The 20,282-nt window shown below is 43.8% G+C and overlaps 1 protein-coding gene across 3 annotated transcripts in view; it reads left to right on the top strand.

Annotated features, from left to right (window-relative positions):
* Positions 1-20,282, top strand: part of TMEM184B (transmembrane protein 184B) — a 30,235-nt gene that overhangs the window by 1,202 nt on the left and 8,751 nt on the right. For 2 of the 3 annotated variants that reach the window (XM_071422859.1, XM_071422856.1), the window contains exons 2-5: positions 11,247-11,507; positions 13,796-13,961; positions 17,237-17,327; positions 17,860-17,935. In XM_071422859.1, coding sequence (XP_071278960.1) covers positions 11,307-11,507; positions 13,796-13,961; positions 17,237-17,327; positions 17,860-17,935 — 534 coding nt within the window. In that variant the 5' untranslated portion in view covers positions 11,247-11,306. Of the gene's footprint in view, positions 1-1,600; positions 2,258-11,246; positions 11,508-13,795; positions 13,962-17,236; positions 17,328-17,859; positions 17,936-20,282 lie in introns of those variants that run through there. The other variant, XM_071422857.1, reaches the window with a different exon arrangement.

Genomic DNA, 20,282 nt, shown 5'->3' with positions numbered 1-20,282 from the left:
CTGTTAAAGATAAAAATAGAAGACATTGATCAATAATAGAGCAAAGGCTAATAGGGTGAATAGAAATGGCTTTCCTATCCTGCAAAAAAAAAGAAAACAATCAATGAAAACGTAATAGAGCATACATTGCACTAACAAAGACTTGGCTTTTTTAATACAGCAGTTAACTGTGCCTTTGAACTTGTGTTGCTGGAAGTTACCCTTTGGTCTAAGAGCTTAGCAGCCTCCCTAAAAGGGAACACAGATTTCTCTAGAAATGTTCGTGTTATTCAGGTTTCTAATACTAAAGGTTTGTATTTGTGTGATACTGTTTGTCAAAAAAAATAAACTCTCATGCTTTTTAGGATGTTGGCTAAGTACTAAACAATAGAGGTTTTGGGAGAGCTTTTCTTATGGTGGAGGTATCCCAGAAAGGCCTACTTCAGGCTTTCTTTTCACCATTGTTCCCAAGAAAATTGGTTTCAAAGCTGCTCTGGTCCTTTAGGTTTTTAGGTCCTTAATACTGTCATTATTAGAGTTGTGCTGTAAACCTTAGGTGGCATGGAAGCAGCAGGTGGGTGCCTCTGCATCTGGAGCAGGAATGATTTGGTCTTGCTGCAGAATGGCTGGGAAGCTTTACCAGTGAAGTCAGCGTTTCTGACCAGCTCAGTGGTGCGGGCAGGTGTTTTGCTTTGTGATTCACTCAGCTCTCTGCAGTCAGTTCAGAGTGCTGAACGGGTGGAGCAAGGGGATGAGCCAGCCACTCCCAGCCACTGGGCACCTTTTGGACTTCAGTTTGTCTGTCTCCTTAAGACATGTGGCAGTCCAAAGGGGAAGGTTCTTAGATAAACTGGTCAGAAAGTGAAGTTCAGTGTGACTAGCTGGTCTGGTAAAAGCATTCTGAGCTGTCTGGTCTCTAACCATTTGACAGAATCCAGCTAGAAATCTGCCTTGTTCTCTGTCAGTTTCTTTGCCTGTTAGCTGGTAGCAGGCTGGGAGGTGAGCTTTTGCAATTGGGGATTAGGATTCTTTTCTTCTCATGGATAAAAGAAGGGTGGGTGGGTTTTTTTCCTAGCACAAAATAGCTTTTAAAACACCTCCTTCCCCCTCAAAAAAGGTAGGCCCTTTTTCTACCCAGTTCTACTGCTGCACTAACTAAAGCATCTAATAATCATGTTTTGGTGTAAGATGACAACCTTTTAATTTCCACATGGGGAACTTATCCTTCATTCCTTCTCCCTTCCTGTTTTGGTTTCATTTTTGATTGGCTTATGTTTACATTGAGGGAGATAAGTTGTTACTGCTCCTTCTAGCAGAAGGAGAAGTAACAGAATGAACAGAAGTGTCTGTTTCATTTTCCAGCAGCTCTAAGGGTATCTTTGAGCTCTTGCAGGAATGTCTGGTGGAAGCAGTGAATTCCTCAGGAGATATTTGTTGTTTGGTCCTAGCTGCTTCAAGAGCCCAGTGTTGTATTGAATGAAGGTTGAAGTAAAACACGAAGTTTCACATCAGACTTGCTGATTCTGAAGTGCCATTGCTATGACTCGTTTTCTCAGTGTTTCCAGCCTAAAACTGAGGAAACCAAGGAAAGCAGCAGTGAATGTACAGGTTGATCTGTCTACAATATGAAGAGGACAGCACAGCCTCAGAGAGAAATTGCATTTAGCCTTTGTACAGTCAAGTTTTCTAGTACATGCCTGCTGCTGGCTGCCCATGTAACAAAGCAGCTGGGTGTTATTGAGCGGCCCTGGCTGGGGGCAGAAGCTCTTCTCTGCTTTAGAGTTTGTGATTGATTGTGCTTGTCAAGGTCCTGGAAATTTGAGGTGCTGTAGAGAATAGCACTGGGTTGGAGTTTTGTGTGCTGGCTTGCCTAGCTGTTTGCTTGGAGCGCTGTGTCTGTTGTGTGCTGTTCTCGCTTCTTCCCAGACTCACTGGGGTTTGCTTTCTTGTGGTGGAAGAGTGGTTTCCTGTCAAGACATCACACCCTGCCAGCGTGCTGAGGACTCTGAAAGCAGTTTGACACTGTGATAAGATGGATTGAAACACTTAGCTAAAACAACTGTTAAATATTACAGTGCTTGAACTGAAAACACCCTTATAGTAAGGGATTTGGGGTATTTTTTTTTCTGGGGTTTGGTGGTTTTTTTCTGTGCATGGACAACTTTTTTTTTTTTTTTTCCCCTGCATGGACTACTTTTGGGGGAGAGCAACTTGACTTGTTTTCAGAGCATCAATTCCCCAGGAAAGTTTTGGAAGTGAAATTCTGCCAGATAAAGCTGTGAGTTGCAACCACCCTCCAGGAGTCTCACCTCAGAGTCTCTCTTCTAAGAAGAGGCAGGGGCTGGAGTACTTGCTCATAGCTAGGTTCTCTTTAAAAATCAGATCAACCTCCATGGGGTTTTTGTTTCTGATGGTGTAAGTAACATGTCTGGGAAGGCAACAAAGCAAGCTGTGTCCAGGGAACATACAGTGTATAGGCAAGCTGCTCAGGAACTGTGCTGTATCTGGTTTTGACCAGGTCTTTATAGCCCCTGAGGGGAATAATTCACAGGAACCTGAAAAGGGAAATAATTGACATTCTACCTGCAGTATTAACCCATACACTACCTGGATATTTGTCTCCCCACCCTCAAGTCTGTCTCTGTATTGAAAGGATGGGAATGTTGCTATTATTATCTTACAGTCACAGTGCCTGGGAGTCTGCTGATACTGAAAGGATCAGCTATTTGAGGATGTTGTGTAATGAAGAGTGACCAAGAGCATAGAGAGTTGGTGTCATGGCCTCACATTTTTTGTGTCTAGCCCCAAAGCGTCCATCTCTGCCTGGGTATTTTGTACATGTGGCCCCCGAACAACTTGCTAGTAAAAAAAAATCCCTCTGATTCAGCAAAGAAAATGACTGCAACATGTTACACAGTGCAGCAGTAAGGCTTCAAGAAGGAGATGAGATGAAATAATACCTTAAAAGCTGACCTTGCGGACCCAGTGTTCCCTCCTCAGGCTGCAGAACATGACATGGATGCTGTTGGAGGCTGCTGAGCTGATTGCTTGGGAGCCTGCAGCTGCCTGGTTGTCTCCAACACAGATACAGCCTCAGCAGCAGTAATGTACCTGTGTCTCTGTCCAGGTTACTTGAAATGAACAAGTGGACAAGTCAGTCACTTCAAGAGGCAGGTTAGAAGTGAGTGAATTTCTCTTCCTGGCTCACGATATCTTGTCTCTTCCTTGCTCTTTTTGCTATGAAAAAATGGTTAGTGGTGGGTGAAGCTATTTGCAGCTATTTGTCCTGTCAGCTGGGAGTGACTTCTCTCCTCCAAACTCTTCTGACTTACAGACTTCATTTCCCCCTTCCCAATGACTTTGTGATGGCACTGCTTTTACAGGAGTCTGAAGCCAAAAGTCATTCATACAAATTCCCTTTCAAGTAACTTCATGCAACTACATAATTTAATGTCAGAGCGTCTGGAAACATTGAGTTGAAGCTTTGTCCTTTTTTTAAGCATGCACCCTCTCAGGTTGATGCTTGGCATGATTTTTTTCTCTGTAGAGAAGATGCATTGCTGCTGATGGCTTTTGGTATAAAGAGACTCCCATGAGTCCAGGAATACAAAGGTCCTAATTCAGCTTTCAGAACTTTGCCTCTGTAGTATTTTTATTAACAAAATGGCTTTATAGTGAGTGTGGCCTTGTGTGCTTTGTTAAGAATCACTGATTTTACTCCTGCAGTGTTCATCACTGCTACATGTCTGCACCAGAGAATGATTGCTGGGGAAGTCAGATGTGCCATTGCCCTCATATGCACCACCGCACAGTTGCCTAGACCTCTGATAAGATGTTTGGGTTCTTTCAGCTCATTTACTTGCTAAATTGAAGTGTGGATCTGATCTGATAGATTCTATATGTCATCTTCTGGATGGAGAAGTATACTCTAATGTATTAGAAAAACTTCCTTTGTGTGTGACTGCCACAAGTTCAATACTTTTCCAGGCTGCTGTAGAGTTTCAGTTCTGGTTCTTCTTAAAAGAACCATATATCCTGTGGTAATTTTAAAACTGTTGTCTACCCTGTCTTGGCACTCAGAGGTGGGAAACAATGAATGCAAGTGTTGGTGGAATAAGTTCTGATTTTACTTTGTTCTTGAGAGTTTGGAAAATGAAATGCAAACATCCTCTGTCATGTGGGACACAACTGTTTACAACACATCCTTTTTTCTTCTTGCCTCTTGCCCCTCTGCCAGTTGCAGAATATCTTCACACTCTTTCTGTGTTTCTCCCCTGGGAGCAGAGGGCTTGCCTGGTTTGTGTGGAGTTGGGCTTTTGGGAGTATGGGAAAGGGATGCAGTGCGTGGCCCAAGTGTATTTGATCCTGTTCTCAAAGCAGAAAAGGTTGGGGAACATCCCTTCTCCTCCTCTCCCTCCCCCTTTCTCTCTTTTTCCTGTCTCCTTCCAAAAAAGGGACTAGATGTTATTGACCTATCACAATGTGGGTCAGTCCACAAAAAAAAAAAAAATAGGAGGAGGAGGATGGGGGGAGGAGGGCTGTGCAAATACAGTGAGACAACAGAAATTAATAGAGCAGAAAAAAACTCTGGAAAGAAGAGTGCATGGCTCAGGGTAAAAGGGTTTTGTTGTTGATTGTGAGGTTTTTAATGGGCGCATGGGGAGGGGAAGCTTCTCTTAGGATGACTATAGGCTAGAAAAATGGGTGGGGGCTGTGTGAGCTGCATGTGCAGAAGATTTTTGTGGTATTCTCAGATTTTAGTTTCCCTAAAATGAGAAACACAGGAATGTGACCTTGTTGAAGGTTAAATTGTTTGTGTGTACAGTGCAGTCTTATGTGTATGTAGGCATGGGATCATCTCTTGAGTATGGCTTAGTGGGTGTCTACCTTGCCATGTGGTTTGGTCTGCCTTAGGTGCCTGACTCCTCTACCTTCTGCTTCTGAGCTGATGGCTCCCTGCTCCACTCTTGCTGACCCTACTGGTCCTCTGTCCCAGTGACACTTTCCCTTGTTTCCCTGACTGTACCAACAGCTGTGAAATTGTGACTGGGGCATCTCTTCAGACTGCTCACTCCTCTGAAGAAATAACACTGAGGAGAACTGCATTTGGATCTGCACTTGTTGTGCAGACAGGCAAGCACGTTAAGCTGCCATGGGGTGCAGCAGCTGCAGATGCAAGCAGTGTGTGTGTTTGTGAGCCTGGTGAGTGCCTGTCTTGTGACTGAGCACAGCATTGCTCGTGTGTGTTCGGTTACCCATGTGTGCCTGTGTGTCAGGTGTGCATTGTGGGCTGACTTGGACCGACTTGAAGCTAAGAAAGCTTTGCCCAGCATGAGCAGTAAAATGTAGATGAGTTGTACTAGTTAAAATTGCATGCCAGGTCACATTCTTAACTCTGATTGTTTTGGAAGTGCTACTGGAGAGCTTAAAAATGCTCTGTTGGGACCTTTTCATGTCTCATAGCTAAGTAAACTAGATGCTACCCCAGAGAGCAAAAGCAATTTAAGAAGTAATAAATGTGAAAGCATTTGATTTTTCTTGGATTGCTATCACTGATTTCAGCTGTGCCAATGACTCTCTTACTGTGTAGTGTAGTGCTATTTTGTCCTATCTACCTGCTCCTTTTCCTCTCTTTTGCCATTTCAGCTGGTGATGCCATCCCTTTGGGTGTTGAAAACACCTTGGATTAATTATTTATCATATATATCTAGCACAATAGAAAGAGCTGGTCCCAGTTGGCAATTCTAGGCATTGTTATAATTAAAATGATCTAAAATAAACATTGAACCATTTTGTCCCATGTTTTTGTATTCCTTGTAAGTCTAGGGCACATTGTCAAAAACATTAAGCTATTGCTTTCACTAATATAGAGCTCTTGTTTGTGTCCTAATAAATGCAGAAAGTTCAGGCTCTAATTTATCTACTGCATGGCACTTCTGTATTGGCCTTTTTGGATCCAGAATAAAGATAATTTAATGGAGAAACTCTTGAAGAAATAAGAATTTGAGGGGAATGGGAAATGTTTTTGTGGTATTTTAACCAAGTTCAGTATAGTGGATATTTAAATCAACGTGACTGTGGAGTAGGTTTTAAGGAAGAACATTGTCTTGTCCTGTAGCTCTCCAGGAGAACCTTGAAGCCAGGTTGTGTGTGTGTTTTTTGTTTCATGTCTTGTACAGCAGAAGGAGGCTTAGCTGTTAAGACTCTTTCATGGGATAGCTTTGTGTATCATTCTTTGCTCACTCAGCAGTTTAGAAATTAAATACTTTCAGCCTCGGATGAGATGATCTATTTTAAAACCACAGATTGTTTTTGCAGATGGGAGAGAACAGCTTCCGAGTCCTGCTGTTTGGGGTTCTTTTCCTTTTGGCACTGGGGTAGGTCTTGATCAGAGCAGGCAAACACCTCCTCCTGTACTAGATTGTGTTGAAATATTCAGATGTACCCCATGGAACTAAAGGACCATGCCTGAACCTTTCTTCCCTCCTCTTACACCACTTTTGTTGCATCAGAAGTGAGGTTTTCTTATTTATGTTTGTTTATGTAGAAATAGCTCCTCCTCAGTGGTAACATTTTCCATGCCTTTATGCAAGCCAAAAATGAAGTTTTTTGTTTTCACTTTTGCCACATCCTGTCTGTTTTCTGTTTTGAGTTTATTTTCAGCAGAAGAAGCTGCCATGTTAATGTTGGAGACAGGAGGTCTCTGTTTCCAAAAGATACAGGACTGGCAATGTGCTCCTGATGGAGAATTAGTATGCTGTTTTTTCTGTGGATGAAGGCCACGTGGACACATCCCTGCTACTTTACATCTGTGTGGTGTCATTAAGAGAACTGGTCCCCATGCCATTTGGAGCTTCTTTTCTATCAAGGATCTTTGTAACAGTGTTCTGCATCTCTGGGTTTTTATCAGGATAGTTATCTTGATAGAAATAGCACAGGCTTTGTTTTGTTTTCTTTTCCCTTCCTTGCATTGAGAGTCCGCCCGATACTCCTAAAGTGTTTTCAGAAGATGCGTTAGATAAGAGGTACTAGTGTGATGTTTAAGCTAATGCCCTGGCAGCACAAGGCCTTGTCTTGCTCTAACATACATAACTTGTGATGACATCTGGGCAGGAGCAGGTGACAGCTTGTAGGGGACGGGAGTGTGATCCCTGCCTTCCATGTTGGGAGGTGGTTGTATATAGACCTCAGCACTGCCAGAAACTCCTGTAACCCATGTAGAAGAATCATACTAGCTCTGATCCAAGTTTCTTGTGGCCATCCTGGAATACACCTAACCTGTGTCCAAAAGTCTGTGTGTTTATGTAGATGTACTTTTATGTGTGCTTGTTTCCAGTTTCCAAAGTTTGGTGCTTTTCAGGTGTCTGTTGTGGTCCTGTTATGTTGCAGGTTACCTCCACGGGGAACAAGGTAGTCACTTGGAGATGGGGAAAGCTCCAAGAGTGAAATCTAGAAGTGTTGAAATATTTTCCTTTGATATGTTAGGAGAGCTCTCCAGAGAGGGAGAATAAGTGTGCAAGGAACTTTACTCTTCCTTGAACTGAAAGCAGTGATGAAACTGGTGGGAAGAGAAAACAGGATATGGCAGAAGAGTAAGAAATGCTTCAAAATTTATTTTGCATTAGATTGGTTTGTATTGCATTGGTAATTTGGGTTTCCAAATGCCCCTAATTTGACATATGGTAATGTCAAGCACTTTCCTTGTGTTTTGGTACCTAGCAGTGCTGGGAACTGTCTGGACAGAGAACAAAAAGATGGTTGTGCCAGGGAGCTTAAAATGCACAAGAAACAACAGAGAAATACAGCCAGCTGGGAGGAGCACCAGGAAAGAGATCACAGCCAGGAGGTGATGGAGGTGAATAGGGAATAGCTTTATGGCTGTTGGAAAGTACCTTTTTACCCAGGCATGAGAGTAAGCAGGAAAGTGTTTGGGGTGCTGGCTTGGGCTGTGATGGAGGTAGGTGTCTAAGAAATAAATGTCAAAACACATTCACAGTGTAAGAGGGAAGCTGCTGATACCAAGGTACTGGATCTGTACCTTATCAAGGCAGTATTTTTGTTGTGACATGTTCCCAGGTAGTACCTTTTCTGGGCTTTTGTGGGCTTGCGTCCTGTTGCACAGTGGGAAGAGACATCTCAGAAGCAAGGCCTGTTGAGACGAGTTGCCACAGCCCACCCTCACAATGCTCTTTTTAAAAAGGCAGAAGAGGAGCTAGCAGACTGAGCTGGTGGCAGTGAATGAGCTGAAATCCACTTTCCTGATTAAAGCTCCAGTCATCTGTGCTATTACCTGTTTCTTAAGTATAGACTGGAATTGCTCTTACAGCTTCAGCTTCTTGCATACAGTAGAATTTCATAACAACAGCTTTGTGCACTACTTATACCTGCCACTGTAGCTGTGGTGTGTGGGACTTGAGGAGATTAGAAGGGATAATTTGGAAGGCTTATGTTAATTTTGTGGATTTTGGAGTACAGCGTTCCTTCATGTTTCACTAGCAAGGAGAATGAGCTGCAAACTGATGCATAGAACCAGTAAAAGGTGTCAAGGAAATAAAATGCTGTCCTCAGGGGCAGCCCTGAGTGCTCATGGGTGAGGTGATTTGGGTAGGAGATGTAAGCCCTGTTTGTAAGAGAGTTTGTATATTTTCTTTCAGAACACAGTGGTGGAAAAAGTTATTAATTTCAATGACTGTGTGAATTGAAGGAGATTAGGTGAAGAATGATGCACAGTCCTGTAATTAATGGCTGTTGATGTATAATCACAAGGGGGCAGTGTTAAGATTACATACACAACTTCAATTTATGACTGACCTTGCTTATGAATACATAACCCTTGTCATGACAAAATGCTTGTTGATTACCTTTTGCTGTTTTTACTTATTTTTAAATGAGTGCAGAGACACAGAAGAATTCCCTTTCAGATCCTCAGTTCTCTTGATGTTACTGCTGCTGCATTTGGGTCTCTGCTGCTGATGTGGTTTGATTAGCTGCAGTGTGGAGGTCCAGGCCCTGTTTCTCCTGGCACCTGTGGTCTGCTGTACAGATCCTCTCCCCCATGAACTTTTGGAAGGGCTTAGCAGCTTCCTGTCTTTCATAGCTCCCAAAGTGCACTGGGATGTGCAGGACTGCAGCTGGCTGGACTTTATTTAGGGTTGCGTTAACCACAGGTGCATCTGCTCTGATTTCATTTTAGATGTGCCCTTCTTGAGCTTTGTGGAAGCACTCTCAGCACTGTGCATATTCAGTTGCTTCAGAAGTTACTTGGGTAGAAATTCCTTTCTTTTAAAAGCAATAAAAGCCTTGCTAACTTGTGACATCTCCATCCTCCAGCCTCCATCTCTCCAAATATTTAGATATAGTACAGATGATGAAATGTGTGTGTTTGTATGCTTAGAAAACTCAAAACTTAAGTTACATTTTCTGTACTGATCAGGACTGGAGAGGAGTTATCCTACTCTAAGTGCAGTTATGGAAAGCTGTAACTTGGAGCAGGGATCTATTAGAAAGAACAAAGAAAAGCCAGGTTTGACAATTATTTTGTAAATTAAAGCACAGCACTTGTGCAGCTCCACCTATAGTAAGACACTGGTGATACGAGTGTGTGTTTTGGAAAAGCCTGTGCTAAAGGGGCCATTTTTGTGCCTTAGTGTGCATGTGGAAAGGACTTGCTCCTGGCACTCTGCTTTTAGTGGGTACCTGTTCCCTAGTTTGTGCTGTGGCTTCAGGTGTAGCAGGGCTGGGGCAGTTCCTCTGTGAACATATATTCTCTTTTGTGTTCTGTAACAACCTGTCAGTAGATGACAGATGTGTCCTTCCCTGGTGCAGCTGTAAACTCTGGCAATGGATCATTGGCCTTTCCAAAGCCCTTTCCATCCACTGATCATAAAGGCCTGTGTAGGAGCAATGACTTGAGCTTTTATAGAAGTGCTCTTCTGAAAAATATTAGGAGGTTATCAGAAGGAGGCAATATTATGCTGTTCCCTTTGATAGGGAGATCAGAAGCAGCTCTTCTAATGGATAGAACCAATGGCTGCCTGCTTGTGATCTTGGTTTAAGTGGATTATCTTCCTACAATCCAGAGGTCACACTAGAGCCTGCTTATGACCAAATTGAAAATAATAGCTATTTTAGATCTTAGGCCTTCAAGAATTTGTTCCATTGAAAGAAGATGGCTTTTTAGCCAGGAAATGTCCAAGGGTCATGCTGTTTTGAAATTTTGCATATTCTTGTGTTCTGTATGTGTTTTTATGTGTCAGCTGGCTTTTAAAAGCCAATCAGGTTAAATTCACATCACGTAGAAAACAATGCAAAGTTAGTAACATTAATAACAGGCTGGCTAAATGTACTATGCCATACAAATCTTGGTAAAAGCATGACTTTCATGCTGTTCACACTGTCAAAATGAGAAGAGCTTTCAGTTCATATCCTTCAATGAGAGTGCTTTGGGCTGAGTGTGGTTTTCAGCATGGCTGTAGGAGAGGTGGGTATTGCTTGCTGGAGGAATTAGGATATTCTTTCCTCTGCCCCCTTCCTGCACAGGGACACTGTGGCATGTGTTCTTGTTGCTTGTTGCTGCTTGGCAGGCTAACCATGACAGTAGGACACAGCAGAATAGCCTGTACTCTTATGGAAAATAGAGATGTTAACTTAAGTGTGCCTGTCATCTTCCAGTAGGGATGGTTTAGATACTTCCTTCTGATCTTTTTACAAGGGTGTGTAGTGATAGGACTAAGGGAAATGGCTTTAAACTGTGAGTAGGTTAAATTAGATGTTAGGAAGAAATTCTTTGCTGTGAGAGAGGTGAGACAGTGGCACAGGTTCCCCAGAGGACTTAGGGATGCTCCATCCTTTGAAGTATTCAGGGACAGGTTTGTTGGAGCTCTGAGCAACCTGGTCTAGTGGAAGGAGTCCCTGGCCCATAGCACAGGGCTTGGAACTAGATGGTCTTAAAGGTCTTTTCCAACCCAAACCATTCCATGATTCTGTGATCTCTGGTGAATGCTGTATTCATCTTATATATTTTTATTGCAGAATGGGGGTGATGAGGGCAGTGGCCAGATTTCATGATCTCTGGGGGGCTGTCAGAGGTTTCTGAGTGCCCCATGATCTGTTATATCACAAGGAGTGGCTGTGGCAGACACACCCAGGTCCTGTTCACAAAGCATGTGAGCAGCCTGGTGGAAGGCATGTGAGAGGTGCAAAGTTCTGTTACATTCCTGACTCCTTTCAGCTGAGCTCAATTGCTTTGTGGTTCTCTTCCCTGACAGGTCTTGGCCCGTGGGCAGCTCTTTAGCAATCCCAACTGGAACCTCACACCAAAAGGCACCATGATTATGATGACTGATGTCACTGCAGCCCCCAGACTGGGGTCAACTGCCACCACTCCAGCTGTGGCTCCTAACTTCTCCTGGATGCCAGAGGATGGCAGCCCCACAGCTGTGGAGCAGCCAATATTCCTCATGACCACTGCTGCTCAGGCTATCTCAGGTTTCTTTGTATGGACAGCTTTGCTCATCACCTGCCATCAGGTAAAACCCTGTCACTTGTACTTCTCATCCTTTCCTTTTCCCCACATGAAGAACAGACCATTTCCATAGTGTGAATGGAGAGGAAGCACACTCTTTAAAACTAGCAGGTGTAAAACATTTGACCATCTCTTGAAGGTTTGTAGAACGGTGTGTTATCTTAGGTCATCCTTTCACAGGTCTTTAGCTGAATATTGCCATTTTTTATTGTGTCAGCTGTTAGCTAAAAGATCCTAGTCACCTGTTGTTTGACATTCCTCCTTTGATCTCCTGTGCCAGTGGATTCCACAGGCTGAACTGTGCTGCGGAAAGGAGTAGCAGGAAATGTTTCATTTTAATTTTTTCCTCCTCCCCTCTCTCTGGGGCAGGTGTCCTGGGAGCCTGAGTAAGTCAAACCCTGCATCCTGTTCTCTGCCTCTCTTTCATGCAGTTGTCATGTGAACTGAAAAATACAGTGGGGAAACACAAGCCCTGTTATTTATCAACCCATGTTTTGTACCTGTTGGATTGTAGATTCCAGAGTGATGACTAGAATGTAGAAAAGTACAGCCTATTGATGGAGTACAGGGCCTAGTGAAGGTAAAAAATGGATTAGTCACAGATGAATAAGAGTTACACCTGCAGTTCCATCAGCTTGGGTAACAATTACAAGTGCCATGGATCCTCCTGTCAAATTGATCACCTGCTGAGGGTAGGAAGAAGTTTTCCTGTGCAGTATAGCATTGCACAGTTAGGCATTAATGGCCTTCTCTGAAGAAACCCATGGAGGTCAGTGCCAGAGAGACACTGCTGATTGAAACACGCTGTTGTCCTCTTACACGGCAGCAGTTCCTGTGCTCTCCCAGGCACACGGATCACTGGGCTCTTCTGACATCCCAAGGGCAAAGCTTGGAGTCATCTGAACTCTGGTGTCAGCTGTCTCTGTGCTGGATGAGATGTGTCACTGGGATTGTCGCAAGGCAAAAATATCTCTGAGGTTTGTTAGCTTACTTTCAACCTGTTCTCCTCAGGAAATGAGCTTTTTGTGAGCTCCTCATGGGTGAAGAAGAGGAATCGGAAGTGTTTTTGAGCATTTCATAGGGAAAGGAAACAGAAGTATTTTTGAGCCCTTCAGTCAGTTTTGACCAGGGAGGAACAAGCAACAGACAGCTGGGGAGGCACAAGCCCCTCTCCCTTACAGTGGAAAGATGAGAGTGTATGTTTTTTTAGTCTCTGGAGAATCCTCATAGCACCCCAAAATGCAGGGTGAAGCTTCAAACAAATGCTTGTACCTCTTCTGGAAGCAGAATCAGTCAGTGGTGAGGCACATATGTAGTCAGCTGGCTGTTACTAATTCCAGCAGCTGGGACAGCAGCTTAGTGAGAATTGCTGTACAGAGGCCTTGCCTCTCCTGACTCCGTGGTCAAGAGAGTGTACCCACAAATCGTGCTGAAGCTCTGCCTGTGTTATTAGGGCATTGCAGGGGTTGTGCTCATCTTCAGGGTGTGCTTGTGGTCAGTACCTTTTCGGGGAGGTGGGTATTCTGTAAAAAAGCATCTTCGGTGTGGGATTTAATGATGTCTAAGGAACTGTGAGTGGTGGGAGCGGGAAGGGTGGGGATGCTGTGCTCCCCTCAGCCAGTGACTTAGAGGGATTGGCATGTGTGCAGTCAGACAGAACAAACTGTGTGGTTCCTTTGAGCACACTTCATGAGCTCAGTGCTCCCTTGATAGCTGACTCTTTGTGGCTGTGTTGTCACCCATGTGCAGAGTAACACCTTTTGAGCAGATGGGCTGTGGCTTATCAGCTTTGGGATGTACTGTAAAGGGCTCTCTTAGGTTGTTTCAGGTGAAAGTCTCAAAAGCATCCAAAACAGCCAAAAGAGAGAGTGTTCACAACAAGTGTGTTTTTTCAGAGAAAAGCAGCCTGCAGTGTAATGAGTCTTAGGTACTTAAAAGAGGATAGCAGGAATGTAGAACTAATGACTGGAAAAAAAGTTTCACAAAAAACCAAAAAGAATGTGGGCAAGGTTATGTGAAAATAAACCAATTCCTTATAAGAAACTAGATTAGAAGTGCCTCCATTTTCTCTTCCCTTTCCTTCCCCCTGTCTGCAAACTAAGGGTTGCTATATCAATGCCATACGATAACAGTGATTTATCTTTTCTTTTATGTTCATCACCTTGAGGCTGCTGGAGGCAATCGAGAGGTGATTTAGTGAGTTTGTTTTTCCTGGCCCAATTGACTCTCCAGTTCTGCTTTCTCCTCTGTGCTCCATGTACCGCTGATCCCGCTCTCCCGTGCATCTCTCAGATCTACATGCATCTGCGCTGCTACAGCTGCCCAAACGAACAGCGCTACATCGTTCGGATCCTCTTCATCGTGCCCATTTATGCCTTTGACTCATGGCTCAGCCTCCTCTTCTTCACCAATGACCAGTACTATGTTTACTTCGGCACAGTGCGGGATTGCTATGAAGGTAAGGAGGGGTCAGACAGAAAATGGGGGGTGGGAAGTCTCTGCCCTGAGAGAACTTTATTTCTGGTTGAAAACAGCATTTCAGGAGAGAGTGTTGCTGTCACCTACTGAATAGTGTGCCTAACTGGATGACCATGGCTTGCTTAGTGACTGAAAATCATAGAATGGTAGGATGGTTTGTCTCAGGGCGGACCTTTGAAGATCATCTAGTGTAGCACCCTTGCCGCGGTCTGGGACACCTTTCACTTGATCAGGTTGCTCAAAGCCCTGTCCAACTTGATCCTCTCCCTCACTGGCCTCTGAGCATGAGCCTTCCTTCCAGGATTCTGTAGAGACTAAGTTTATGGTTTTCTGGTGTCCTTTGCTTCAGGAAGGTAAAAACTTTTGGTGAAGCCAAAAAATCTGATGGTATCTGGGTGTTAGAAAGTGACGTATTGTTTAGCTCCTGCCTCTTTTAACAGCACTTAGCAACCAGACACTGCTTTGTCCTGTGTTCCTGGTGCAGCTTGTTAGCAGAGTATTCTTCTGGTCCCATCCTGGGGCCACTCGTGTGCTTCCACAGGGTAGCACAGTGGCCATGTGCTGGGGCTGGTAAAGTGCTTTGGAGTCCTGTAGAAGAGAGGGTGCCATGTTCAGGAGGAGCGCCTGCTTAGTTTTGCTTATCTGCTGCAATGATGTAATACCACTAGCACTGTATGTGAGGGAAATGGTTACTTTCCTGTAAATGCCATTGTAACTTCCCTCCTGGTCTCATCCTGTAAGAAGCCTCTACCCACTCAGCAGAAGATACTGCACTCTAGCAGTGACTTTTTGAGGACAATTTCTCACCATACCCTCATTAAATTCTAAATCGTTGGTGCAGTTGTTTTGGTGAGATCTGCAATGCAGAGAGTTGCCCCTGGCCACGTGAACAAGTTAATCAGCTGAAGAGACAGCAGGTCTTCCTTCACGTCCACAACAATGCTGTGGATGCAGCAGCAGATGGCAAATGTACACACATGATGCAAGAAAGCATCTTTATTTGGGGTCTGGGTTTTTTCTTTCCCTGCCCTGTGCGTGTGTATGAGTCTAGCAGGAAGCCTGCTGCTCTCCTAGCAACAGCCACTGTCCCTCTGCCTCTCTTGCCCTGGGAGTTTGCAAGCATTTGAACATCTGCTCAGGAGGCTGCCGGTGCTCCAGGGTTCACCTCGGCAGGTTGGCCTGTGTGAGAAAACTACAAGTGGGGGTGAAGACACCTTTGGAAAGCAGGTTCTCTCCCTCACTTTTTCTGGGGATTGCTTCAAAACAGCCTTTTTGTCTCTTGCCACCCACCTTCTTTATATTTTAGAAAGGTTTTATACATTGCAAAGTGGGCTATTAGGAAATGGAGGAAGAAGACCCTACTAGTACATTTTGAAAGCTGTCTTAAGCCATTTGTGGACTGTATTTTGTAGTGTGTGTTAGGAGGAGCCTGTTCTGGTTTTACTCTTTCATGTCACTGCTTCTATACCAACCAGGGTGTCAGAAACACTGATACAAGTAGGGTTTGTTTGGGGTTTTTTTAATGTTGGTATCATGAATACCATCTGATGGATGTGGATGGGAAAGGGAGAATAGTTCTTTGCTGGTGTGATGAGCTTTGCTAGTTAGCACTTCTTCTGGGGATGAATGGGCAGATATTTCTCCCTCTTGTTTTGTTTTGTTTTCTTCTTCTGATGTCATCTTTTCCCTAGTGCTTGGGGAATGGGCAGCTGGTATTGTAATGACCACATCAGAGGGCAGGGGTCACTGGAGGACAATAGGAAAAGCTTAGCTTTTCTTCCTCTGGGTGCTGGGTGCTGTCAGCTAAGTTGCAGGAAAATTGAAGGCAAAAGGGGTTACCACAGTTATTTAAATAATTTTTCTGTGGTTGGTGTTTTCTGTCCTAATTAAAGCTTTGGCAAAATTATTACTGTGTGAATTTCCTTCAATAATAAGGATTACAGATAGAATAACAATATCCCAATTACATACATAGAAGCATGTATACCACTGGCTTTTATGTGCCATAGCAGTCTTGCCAGCTAGACACGTCTACAAGCCATAAGTAAATGTTTTGAAACTGTGTTTTAGGGACCATGGAGTACCTCTTTGCCAGGGCATAGTTTAGATGCTTATAGAAGAATTTGTCTGACTTTGGAAGATCATTCATGTGGAAAAATTGACCTCAGGTCTAATAACTGGCTGCTTGGGGAGATCAGCTTCTCAGTGTTGTACATTATTAAGTTCCTGTTCTTATTTTAAAGTTCCTTGAGACTGCTGTTTCTATCCCAGTTATTTGGGGCAAAAACCAGGATTTGGGTGTTGTCATTCCAGGGAGTGTCCAGACACAGGTGACCATAGAATATAATGTTGCAAGAAGGGTCATCTGGTCTGTCATTTTGCCCCAGGGCTGTCTGTGTCAAATGCAGAAGTACAGTCCTTGCCCTAGAAAATCTGACAACTTCGAGGGTCCAACAGTAATTACAACAAGTCAAGAGAGTGGCAGACAGGGTGTATACAGGCTCACTTCATGCACATTTAAGTGAGTTTGGATCCCATGAAAAGGAGATACATCTGTAGTTATGGGGAACTGAAATGGGTCAGAGTGTTAGTGGTCAGTCTGTTTGTCATCTGTAACAGGTTTCTGGGGAAGGCAGAAAAGAGGTGGTCTAAGGAGAATTTTATTCAGCACACAAGAAATTTTATCTTTTTGAGAAAATGAAGAACAGAGCCTGTTTTGCAAAAGTCCCCACAAGACATGGAAACAGAGTTTCACTGATTGTTATAAACTCTTTGTTTCTCCAACTCTTATGTCTATAGCCTGGTTACCTGGCAGAGACAAACTGTGTTCATCAGCTAAAAGGTTAAATACAGGAGATAACATGTGGCTAATGGATCAGAGATACCTTTTCCAGATTATTTAGTACCAGTGTAATGTCCTGGAATAATGCACAGGAACCCTGTAAAGAATGGCATCTTACAGATGCCAAATAAAACAGAGACTGACCACAGTTTTATATGGTTCTGTGACCATATAAAACTGTGACCTTTTGGCATGAGTCATGGAACTGGCCTGGGACCTTGGCCAAACTCCCATTCAGATGGTCTTGTGAGTGCTGAGGTAGGATGATAAATGCAGTGAAAATCTGGAGTGCTTTGAAGAGAAAGGTGCTGCATAAGCAGTCCCTGCTAATGTTTGGTCTATTGCCTGTGCTTTTGGTCCTTGCACCTGTTTTGAAGTTGGTTGTCATTTTACTGTGATTGATGTCTTTGCAGCCTTTGTAATATACAACTTTCTCAGCCTCTGCTATGAGTATTTGGGAGGGGAGAGCTCCATCATGTCTGAGATCAGAGGGAAACCAATTGAGTGAGTATTTATTGTGCTTACAGCATGACGCTGTCCTCCTTCTGTGCCCATCTACTATTTCTCTATCCCTGTCCTGAAAAACTGTGTCAGGTGGCAAGTGTCTGCTGGAACTGGGCAGTGTGGATGATGATGATTTTACCTTGCTCTGAGACAGATCAGGCTGATCACATCCTCTTAGGCAAGCTGGACTGATTCACAATTTTTCTGGACACCTGCCTGTCCTTTGTTTATTTTCCTACTCCCTTCTCTTCCTTTGAATCTTTTCTGTCTTCAGTTGATTGTGTGTATCTCCTCTAGGATCTATATTTCTCCCCATGCTATTCAGTGACAGGAAAAAAAAATTGCTGTGTATAGTCAGGATGTTGTTTTAGACACGTCTCTAGAAGATGGTATGGCCATAACTGCAGTCATTGCTGGAGAAAGCACCAGTCCTGCAACTTGGCTACAGAGAGGTGGATAAAGAGGGTAGGAATCTTGCACTCTTGCCCAAATCTTGCTTGTGAACTCTGTCATCTTGTGTTGGTTCTTTCAGGTCCAGCTGTGTGTACGGGACTTGCTGCCTGTGGGGAAAGACATATTCAATTGGATTCCTGAGATTCTGCAAACAGGTATGGGCTGGGACATTCTGCAGAAATTAAGTGTGTGGGGGTGGCAATGGTGCCTTTTGCTGCTGAATTTCTGAGATCTTTGATCGGGGCTCTAATAGCATTTTGAGAGGCCTGCAGACTGCTGAGAAGAGGAGGTGTTTCAGGGTTAGTTTGGTGTTAAGAATTATTTAAATATGTTAAGAATGATTTTAACATTTTCTACTCAACCCCACACCAGGAAGGCCTTAGTTTAAAACACAAGTTATCTCCTGGAACTGATGTTAATCCTAGGAAGAAGCTCTCTTAATTTCTGGGTTACAGAGGTCCCAACTCCAAGAAATTGATGTCTGTGTTGTGTCGCAGACACCCCACAGTTGTGTAACAGCCTCCTGAATTCCCAGTGCTGCTGTTGTGGTTTGGAGCTGAGGAGGGGTGGAGGTTGAGCATGACACATTGGTTTGTAGGAGGAACCAAGTATTGCTCACCATGTGTGTCTGTCTGTGCTGAACTGGGTATGTCGAGGGCGGGTGGATGAGGGAGGCCTAAACCTCTATACAGCCCTTGTCTGCTCATTGCAGGTCAGTCACCTCTGGCTGTCATGAAACAGCAGGTGAATTTCAAGGCTTTGCTCACTTGCTGAAATGAACACAGGAGGAGGCAGTGTGAAGCAGGTCTGGTTCTTTGAAAGGGCTCAGGTCATTGTAATTTCAGTCAGCAGGTCTAGATATCTGCCCTGGCTTCTCCTGAACAACATGGCCCATCTTCTGTGTTTTAGCAATATGCAGGAACATCAAAAGTACAGTGCAGCCTCATGTTAATATCCAGTGTTAAGCTGTGCTGCACAAGTGGCCATTTTCAAAGGACTGCTTCTTTTGCTTATGTGCTCTATTTGTCCTTGCCCCATGTTTTGTCCTTAAAACTTTTCTGTTTTCTTGCTTCTTAGTTTCTTTTCTAGTCTGAACCCAGTATGTTACTTCAGCTGTTTCTCACGTGTTTCATCTGGACACCCTTTGGTTGATTCACTGCATTACCTATTCTTATTGCTCCTAATGTTAATTTTTACCTTTTAAATATATTGTAAGCAGATGTAGCACCCATGAAAGTGAATGAATGCTGATGAAATAATTTCCCTTCAACTTCTTGCTTCTCATGTCCCACAGCCTCTTGCAGTCACTACCTGGGTTGCACATGTCTGTGTTTGGAAAGTTAGTTTGCAACTGTGAAGACTAGAAGCACACCTTGGGGTATGGGGAAGGTGTGTTTTTTCTGCTGGCCTCCCCAAATCCCAGCTCTTTTGGTAACTCTGTCTTTGGTAGATACTTTGCTTTCCTTTTGCTGGTATCTGGCAGCAATTTTTCTACTCATGCCTGCCCTTTGCTAACTGCTAAGTGTGCTGTGGAGGCTGTGAGGGAGGTGTATTGAAAAGAGATGCCTAAATACTTCCATCCTTCTTGGCTTGAACTTAAATATTGTCTTGGTGAGAAATTATTGATGTCAAGGTTCACTTTCTGGTACTTCTAGACTTTCAGGATTTTTGGGGAAGACTTTTCAAGGTAGATTCCTGGAAAGGCTAGTGTGAAAGGGCAGCAGAACAAATGTCAGTGCTGACCCGTGCAGTATCCACCATAGTGATGATCTGGAAGAGAAATGTACTGAAAGGAACACCTTGCCCTTTTTAGCCCTGTTCTCAGTATCTCCAGCACTTCTTTTGCCTCCCATCACTACCTGCCCATTTTCTGCTCTTTCTGGTCCCTTTCATCCTGAAGGAATCTGTGTGTTATAAATTTTTTTTCTTACCACCTTCACACTGTCCCCTCTCAGTTTTTTCTCAGTCAGGTCCCTGTTGTGGGTCAGTCAGTCTGCCTGTGTTGCCTGTGGACCTCCAGCTGTGAGGTGCTGGTGTCTGTGGTGTGAAATAGAAAAAGCTTGTTTCCTTAAAGATGTCTTGATCAAGATTCTTTGCTGGGCCTCTGTCTGGTGACCCTCACACATGGATCACACACCATCCATGTGCTTCCCATATGCTATAGCATCTTCTAGGGAAGGAGCTAAAAATAGTACGTGGTGGTTTGGATTGCAGGGAAATGGTTAAAATGTCCCCAGATCAGGAGGAGAGGAAGCTCAGAGGATGGAGTTGTTTACCAATTAGCTTGACCTTTTCCAGTTCACATATTTAAAGTGACTCACTAACTGGCATGTGCTGGGGTTTTTAATCTCCTTGAAGTCTTATGACCACTAACAAATTGCATCGTATCCAAAGCAATTATTACTGTTTGGTTTTACCTTCTTTCCATACATAGCCCTCCCCACAGGCACACAGGTCAGCACCTACCCAGGCTCTTGTAGCCTCCTTCAGGGAGACACAGGT

The sequence above is a fragment of the Agelaius tricolor genome, unplaced genomic scaffold (assembly GCF_023055355.1).
Source record: "Agelaius tricolor isolate 1412-34295 unplaced genomic scaffold, bAgeTri1.0.p SCAF_3, whole genome shotgun sequence".
Classification (NCBI taxonomy): domain Eukaryota; kingdom Metazoa; phylum Chordata; class Aves; order Passeriformes; family Icteridae; genus Agelaius; species Agelaius tricolor.
The sequence above is the reverse complement of the archived record's forward strand: the minus strand, read 5'-3'. Positions and strand labels throughout refer to the sequence as shown.